The sequence below is a fragment of the Nyctibius grandis genome, chromosome Z (genome assembly GCF_013368605.1).
Source record: "Nyctibius grandis isolate bNycGra1 chromosome Z, bNycGra1.pri, whole genome shotgun sequence".
NCBI classification, from domain to species: domain Eukaryota; kingdom Metazoa; phylum Chordata; class Aves; order Nyctibiiformes; family Nyctibiidae; genus Nyctibius; species Nyctibius grandis.
Genome location: NC_090695.1, coordinates 74,166,178 through 74,174,779, shown reverse-complemented (window position 1 = coordinate 74,174,779; position 8,602 = coordinate 74,166,178). Strand labels below are relative to the sequence as shown.

Below are 8,602 nucleotides of genomic sequence, written 5' to 3'. Positions count from 1 at the left end.
GGGGAGTGAGATTTAAGTGAAAAGTTTAAAAACCCCGGTAAGCTCACAATAACAATCTGGAGAACCACAGCCTTGACCAAAGTTGTTTAACCCTCCGCACCCCTCAGCAAATCAAAAGACACTGAAAAAAAATTGAGGATAGGCCATGTTAGAAGTAGGTTAAATAAGCAATAGAACAGAGTTATCCACTAGATAAGAATTATTATAATACTTAGTATCTGGTAATACAGTAAGTATTCTGATACTGGAGGGCCTATACCAGCAGGATTATAGAGGCTAACGTGCAATTGTAGTGTGGATAATCACTGCCTCCTCACGTCTAAGAGTAGAAGAAAATGTTCTCAAAAATCGAAGACAGACAAAATACATGTGTGTATTTTGGTCTGTAAGAAGACCAGGTAAATATCTTCTATTCTGCCTCCTTTAAGCCTCAAAATGGAATTTTAGTAGTGTTTGGACCTCACACTGTGTTTTTGCACCCAGAGGGTATTTTCAGTTTAAGTTCCTACTTGGTTTGGCTTTCCATTATATTTTTTTGGGGGACGGGCAGCATGTGAGGAGCAGCTCTGTGTTAATGCATTGAAGTCTGCTGTAGGTGACATCCTTCTGTCCCCATGGCAACAGATCTTGGGTGTAAAGGACTTCCTCTGTGAAATCTACACCAATCGAAGGCCAAAAGGTCTTCCTAAGGAAATTAAATCAAAGTAGGATCAACCCACACCCCATTTCCAAAATGATGCTGAACATTCTCTTTTCTGTACTTCTGTAAAAGTCATTCTGGGTGTTAGCATCTTGGCAGAACTACAGGACTTTCAAATGCTGCATTGTCATGGGCTATATTTAGTCAAGTGGTAAATAAGATTGCCCTTTATTTGCAATTCTGTTTATATAGCTGAGTGCTGCCTCTCCATTAATTTTTTGTGGTTTTCTTTGCATTTTTTCCTCATGTTTCATTTTAGCTTCTTAGTTTTGAGACCACACACACACACACCCCTGCCCCCAGTGAAGTCATAATAACTCTGGGTGCGATTTATTCTTGCAACAAGTTTTCAGTTTGTTTCCAATTGTCAAATGTAGAGAAAAATTGTTTCCAGTAAAGCACATGAACTAGTGGAGCAGTTTGCTGGAGTGTGGATAGTTTTGGTCTATGCTGTATTCAGCTGGTTGTTTTGTTGCTGTCTGCTTCATATTTTTATTACTGTGTGCTGAGATGCATTGCAGCCAGCAGTTTACACATGGATTAAATAAATGAGGGAAAAGACGACAGCACCCTGAGAAATCAGCAGATCTGCACTTTGAGAAGGGGACGACACTTTCCACCTACTGTACCTAGGTGGAGGGGTTTTTACGTGCACGCTCCCGCCTATTGGAGGATGCCCTCATTGTTCCTATTTTGCTGACTGTGACCAACAGCAGTCCCCTGCTTCTCCAGCAGCTCCAGATAACTGTTTTGATGTATTGCTGGATGAACGGGATTTGCACTGCCCTGCAGTCCCTCTGATACAAAAATGCCCTTAAGATCCTGCCTTTCCCATCCTAATCTACAAAGGAAACAGGAAAAAGGAACTTAAACTCCCTGTACTCAGACAGCAATGAGACTGTTCCAGCCTGCACCCGCGCTATGATTTCTTGCCTGTGACTTGTAAACAGCGTGCCATGCAGGAGAGTAACCGGTAAACATCTACCCCGAGAAAAGGATACTCCATGAGCAGCTGCAAGAACTGGATGGATATATTTTGGAAAGCATGGACCCTTTAGCACATCTAGTTCTCTATGGATTCAGCCTGATGATTTCAGGTAAGCCTTTGCTTTAATATCTGTAGTCGACCTGTCACACCTTTATTGTTTCTCGCACGATGTGCAGACAACACGCGTGACTCCCTACTCTTTACTCCAGCACTTTATCTTTACTGATTTAAATACTTGTGTTTGTTTCAGTGGGTCCACTTATCTCTGTGCAGTGCTCTTACAGCGAGTGAGGGCAGGGCTGTGGCCAAACTCTTGCAGAGGATTTAGCTACATGTAGAATCCGCTGCTACCTCTTTTTAATTGTTGAAGTTATTTGTTGACACATACACACATTGCAACAGGGTTTCTCTTCTATCTGATGGCATCAACTTTTTCATAAAGGTCATTACTTTGAAACCATTGATGTCTTTCCCCAAGAATATCTGCTCTAAATACAGATTAAATGTTGACTTTTTCTGTGACTGACTTTATGAACTGGCTGCGCAGTAGGAAATGTTGAAGTTTCTAGGTATTCCAGTGTCTGATTTTAGACAAGTTTTGAGACAAGATTCCACAACTGGAATCTAGATGAAGTCAGTGGACCAAAAGGGCAGAAAAACGCACACGCTGTAAGATCAATTAATAACACTTGAAATACAGCTAAAGAATGATTCAGTATTATCAGTAGATTTCACTAGTTCAGCAAGTCAGAGTTTAGTCATAAGAGACATCTGCAGAAAGATATACAGTAAGATTACACTAATGCAAATTTAGTTTATATTATTTGGAGCATTAATGTTAGAGATGCTTTGCTGAAGCTATTGCAAGCAGAGCCCTGAGGAAGCCTGCACTTTTGCCATTGGATTCTTAGTTGCTCAGCATTTGAGTATTGCTTTCACTACCCATATTTTTATTTTCTAGACAGTTTCTTCTGCGTAGCATACCAAGCAAAATCTGTAAAAGAGAAATACAACTCACACAATAACAGACTCTTAACTCACTCCTAACCATTTCATTGAGATATGCATAGGTTGTCCCAGTCCATCTCACAGTGAAAAGCTAATGTGCTGTAAAACTTCAGATTGTGCTGCACTGAAAACCAGAAAGTAGCAAGAAAAGGCAGAAGTCCTCGTTGCCATGTAACTTACTTTACAATTTTCAGATCTTCTTGATTAGCAGCATGTTAATAGCTAAGTGAAGTGATGAACAAATGAGTTTGCAATGTTACTTTTGGCATCTATAAAAGGTTAGAGATTAATACAGGCAAAAAAAAAAGTGTTTAAGATCTGTTGAATGTGTGTTTGGAAGTATTCTTATCTAGACATTGCTGTAATAGGCTGAATATTGTTTACCCGTTCCTCTTTTATGGCTTAAGTTTCTTGATTGCCTAGCTGCACATTGATTCAACCTATTTAGCCTTCAGATCACTTCCAGCTTCTCACTTTAAGGAGATATCTGGTGCTGTAAGCATTATGGATGAAGAAGAAAAGAAAGTCCAGTTACCCCAACCCTTTTTTCCTTGTCTCTCCTTTCTCTGTGTGGTAACATATACCTAACTGACACAGAAAGCCAGCGACGTTCATTAAGTCACAAGTACAGGGGAAACAAAAGTTGCTAGAGAGATTATCTATGAACAGGGACAGTGCAGACAGCTCTGTACCGAAGAGCTGCCAGTCACTGCCTTTTCCACAGGGGCCAACCAGCGAGGTGTGTGCTGTAGTCACACCCATTGAACAGATCTGTCAGCTTTCCCGCTTTTGTTTGAGAATGATATCATGTTTCCTGGGGTGAGCAGTGGAAGACAATGCGAGCCCCGCTTTCCTCTAGATACTGCAGGCGGAGTTCAGGAAAGCAGGAATGACATTCCCTGAGCAGGGGAGGCTTTACGCTCAGCGTGGATAGTGAACTGGCTTAACCTTGTCCCCGATGATCATGGGCTTCTCTGGGTGTGTTGCTGGGCAGGCGCAAAATCCACTCCACCCTTTCCCAAGGTGAAGACCATTGGCTTGTCTCACATTACAAGAAACAGCCTTTGATTTAATTTCTTTTTGTTTTTTAATAACAGTACTCCATTCGCAGCTGGAGCTAAAGATCTGATTTGGAAGGTAACATTCAAAATATACACAAATACTCACTTTTGCACTGTATGTACAGTCACTGCTTACCATAGCAAATGTTCAATTAAACTGACAGGGGGTTGAATTTAATCCTGTTGAGATTCTTGAAACTAGACTGACCATTACCACATGTTTTTCTTTTGATTGATTTTACTCCAGTCAGCAATTTGTAGAATCAAAATGACCATGGCATCCATCCTGAAGTATGGATTCAAACCCCAAGGCTGTGGCTAGGTGCGATCTGTTAAGTTCTGATCAAAGAAGAGCTGAAGACTCACCTATTCCCTTGGAAGGCTGAGGACAAAGCAAGGAATGAGTGTCAGAACTTGCCTTTTGCCTGTTAGCAACATCCTCAGATGGTCTGGAAATTTACTTACAACTTCTCACAGTGGGCTAGCTTTCAGAAATGTTCATGTGTGAGCCTTATTGTAGCAAGACAGCTACCGTCAGTAAGAGATTTGTGGAAACCAGCAACAATTAAAACCAGTTTCAAGCACATTTCTTTGACTATTTCTGGCAGAAAACAAATACATTGTCAAATGTCTCTGTTCTCCAAGACAGACAGAATCTTCTGTGCTATAGCTTTGCTCTACCAATAGTCTTAGATCCAGTGGGTTTCTAAAAACACTGGATTTTTTTTTTTTTATTTAGCCATTGGACCCATATATGGTAAAAGACTCAGAAGGTTATATTAGCCTTTCAGGAAAGAGTAACAGTGGAGCCAACAGTGCAGTGGCATTCAGTGGTAGCTCTCTATCATCCTTGTTGATGGCTGCATTTTCTTTAGGTTCAGTAGGTGTTATGAAAAAAAACATAAATTATATATATTATCATTATTATGTGACTCATTTACATATTTAGAAAGTTAAGTGGCTTTTAACAGACATTACCAGACACACAAGCACTGTTATGATGCTGTAGGCTCGTCAAAATTAGAAAGAAATCATATTTAGTTGGACTGGAAAGTTCTAATAATTCTGTTTCAAGACTTGTTTTTCCCTTGTGAAGCTTAACTAAAGAAAACCTGTATTAACCTCTGGTTAACACATGCCTGTGACAGTGAACAAGGATGTCATTCTTCCCATAATTACAGGGACTAGGCCTCCGTGAGTATCTTCAAATACGCTGTTGTCAGACCAAAATGGCACCTGAACTTCAAACCATCTGTCCTACTGCTGCAGTGCTGGGGTTTTGAGCTCCCCACAGCCAGAGCAGTGGACACACAAACCACGTTTCAGCTTTTACTCTCAGTTGTTTCAAAACTATGCTGACTAGACATTAGACTGAAACACAAACTTTCACACACCTAGATTATCAAACTACTAATGTGAATTGCAAGAGGAATTTAAAAAGGGATTTCATTCCTTGTTCCTGACGTATATTTGATTTGTGAGACCCAGCAATGGCATCTGCCTACCATACTTAGGTTATCTGCCCAGAGGGAACAGTATCCTGGTGCCTTTTTCATGAGTCTGAAATTTACACAGAATTTAGACGCTTCTTGAGATGTAGCCTTCATCTAATCCAGAAATGATGAGTCTGCCACAGGAATCACTGGTTGAATCTCTGATTTGCTGAGTGTTGATATTTCTGCACAATTCTGTTAGGACGAACATGACTACAAAATCGATGGATCTGTTTTATGGGAGAAAGAGAGGTGTTCTATTTTAGTTACATTGCTGGCTATACGTTTGCAAAGAAAAAGTTCCATCTGTGACCTAACTCATTGCTCCCTGACTCTGCAGCTGGAAGACAAAAAACAACAGCTTCAGCTTGTCCAGGCAGCTCCGTGCACCTACCCTAAGTGGAATTACAAAAGTGGACTGGTTCTCTCAAATTCTTTTAATCTCTAGCTTTAGAGTTTGCTTTTGATGTGTGCTTGGTTCAGACCTAGTGCGAGGTAGAGTAGCTCTCAAGAAGCCTGATTTCCCGAATGCCATTTCAGCAGCTGGGAATAGTCAGGAGTGAAAAGGCATCGCATCAGACCCAGAGGAATCAAATGTGAAAGGGTGAAATGAAATCACACTACATTCAGAAGTCTTAACATATGCTATTGTTTTAGATACATATTTCATATATATATATACACACACATATATCTGATTGTTTGGGTATTTTGTAATAATTAAGCTGGTTGTATGGATTACTTTTTTGCTGAAATTTTGCTTCAGGGAAAAAAAAGAAGTTGTAACATTTTGCAGAGTTGGTCTGATACCCACGAGAATTTCACCTGGAAGGCTTTAGGTGGACAAGAGGGAGTATAGAAGTCAGAGACACTGACTGCAGCTGAGCAGCTAGCTTTAGGGCAGGGGAGATGTGGAATTGGTGCTTCACATGCCCACAATGAGAATTACCCAAGCTGGAAACCTGCTCTGTATCGGTCACATAGACTTAAGCCTGTTTGGCCCAGACCTGTCTCTTGAACACACAAAAACCCTGTTCAGCTTTCCATGGAAGACCAAGAAGTCATTGTGGTGTGGAGGGTGTTGGGTAGGCACAGAAGAAATGAACCAAAAATGGATGTATCTGGTACTTATGTGAGATAGATGTACAGTTCCATGGTTGGCTCCCAGTGTGACGGAAGATCTATCTGGGACTGAAGGGATGAAAATCTTAGAGAAATTGCAATGAAGAACAGTCCTCCAAAGACTGTATCTACCCTGTGCTCATGTCAAGATCATATTTAGGATGCTGTTCCACTGCAGTTTCAGTGGAGGCATACAGCAAAAAAACAGCCCATGTCTGAACTGGAGACTTTCCTTTAAGGAGTTTAAAATGCTGATTGTTTTTTAGGGTACAGATTTGAAAACTGTACTCCAACTAACACCCAAACTAAGAACGTGCACTAATGATGTTAAACAAGGGTCATACCATAAAAATACTCATCAAAATTAATTTTGTAATTCATTACTAGGAAATGCAAGCACTTTTAGGATGTGAAAATATTAGGCATTTGCTAAGTTCTGAAAGGATTTTTGAAAGACAGGTTCAAAAATGACATTTCTGTATTCAAGGGTAACACATGTAAATTTTTTGCTTCAAGGTCAGTATTTTGCTTGCCTGGTATTTATTTACTTTTTTCACTGTGTCAGCCTGTCTAATGAAGTGGCTTGGTTAATTCCCCTTCCCAAGTGTAAGAACTCTCTCTTGACAATGCAGTTCCATCTTCACTTCTGATCATGCTGATGATTTTCTCTTGGGTTATTTTCTGGCTGTTCATCCCAGACCTGCCCCTGGTCAGGGACCTTAGCCTCGTTGGTCACAAAGTGTGCTTAGCACCAGAAACCTCTCCCATTACTCTACTCATAAAAATCAGCAAGTGGCAGAGTGAGGGTAAACTATTACACAGGCAGGAACGTATTAGAGTATGTCCGTCCAGCAGCCAACGCTCACAGACACTTCCAGACAGTTAACCTGATGCGTGTTGTATGCACTGATATATCCTATGAGGACTAATTGATTACCTATGTTATTTTGCAGACTTCAGCTTGGCACGTGGATCTAAACAACATACAGTATACATATGCAGTACACATAGTAGCTTCATAACACGATATACAAGGACCACCCTTGTTATGGACATATTTATTCTTGCTTGCAAGTACTTTCTTGACAGTAGTACCTGTATTTGGCTAGCTGCAAATCCAGCCAGATGTAGATGATCTATGAGCCTGTCTTACTTGAGCTTTCCCACATTCCTCATAATTTTTCAGCATTTCCTAGCACATTATCAGCTGGTTGTTCAACAAGCAATTTCTGCTGATATGGGTTTTTTACTTGCTTATGGTCAACCAGGCCTAAGGAGAAGTCATGAGAAGGTGTCTTTCTACCTTTTGGTTACTTACACACACACACATTTATGCACCCTCACTGGGAAACCAAGCTGCACCAGTATTTCTTTTCTAGATTTTTCATCTTAAAAGATTGCTTTGATGGGTTGTGAAACAACCGAAATGTAGAGAAAAAAATTTCTCTCTGTTTTACAAGAAAGCAATTGCATTTCCTTCAGCTGCTCCAGTTGTAGCCAAGAGCCTGTAAGAAACCATTAGCCCCAGTAGCTTTGACAGAATATTTTATTTTTCACCCTTGAGCTCTGATCTTCCCACTACTACTGAATAGCAGAGTGATGTTCTGTCACTAATTTTTTTGTCTTTTATTAGTTTCATAATACCTTCCCTCCACAAATAATGCCCTATTTCTAAGAGCAAGAGGTCTTGGTATTCTTTGAGCTATGAGCCATCCCACAGCTGCCCAGTAGCATCACATGAGATACAAGCAGTAAGATTCTTTCCACGGACAACAAGAAAGGTTTTAGTGGAAAACGTGGCTTTTTGCTCATTTGTGAGCCGTTTTTCAGCAGCATTTCTGTCTTTCTCTTTTTTCGCCCTGCTGCTGCTGCAAAGAATCTTAATCTGTTTGAGTAATAACAACTTCAGCCTTGTTTTCCTGTGGAGGACTGAGCTGTCAGAGGAGAACTTGACTCACTGGGAGAAATTACCTGATCTGCTGCTATCTTTGCATCCCAGATGAAGTTTCCAGGACACTAAGAGTCTACTGAGCCCATAAAATGAATATGTGATCTCAAAGCCTTCCCAAATTATTTACTTTTTAAGGGAACGAACAAAAAATAACCATGATTGATAAGAGAAATGTTGAGTGCACAGAAAAAGAGGAAGTAAAGATTGCCAAATTCTGGTGAGGTATATGTTCCACTCTCCATATGAAAAATATCACCAAACAGCCAATGTTTTGGGTTA

At 40.4% G+C, this 8,602-nt stretch overlaps 1 protein-coding gene across 1 annotated transcript in view; it reads left to right on the top strand.

The window, feature by feature from the left end:
• The first annotated feature begins 1,513 nt into the window (after positions 1-1,513).
• TEK (TEK receptor tyrosine kinase) overlaps positions 1,514-8,602 on the top strand; it is a 43,143-nt gene continuing 36,054 nt past the window's right edge. The window contains exon 1 of the mRNA XM_068423160.1: positions 1,514-1,797. Coding sequence (XP_068279261.1) covers positions 1,746-1,797 — 52 coding nt within the window. The 5' untranslated portion in view covers positions 1,514-1,745. The remainder of the gene's footprint in view (positions 1,798-8,602) is intronic.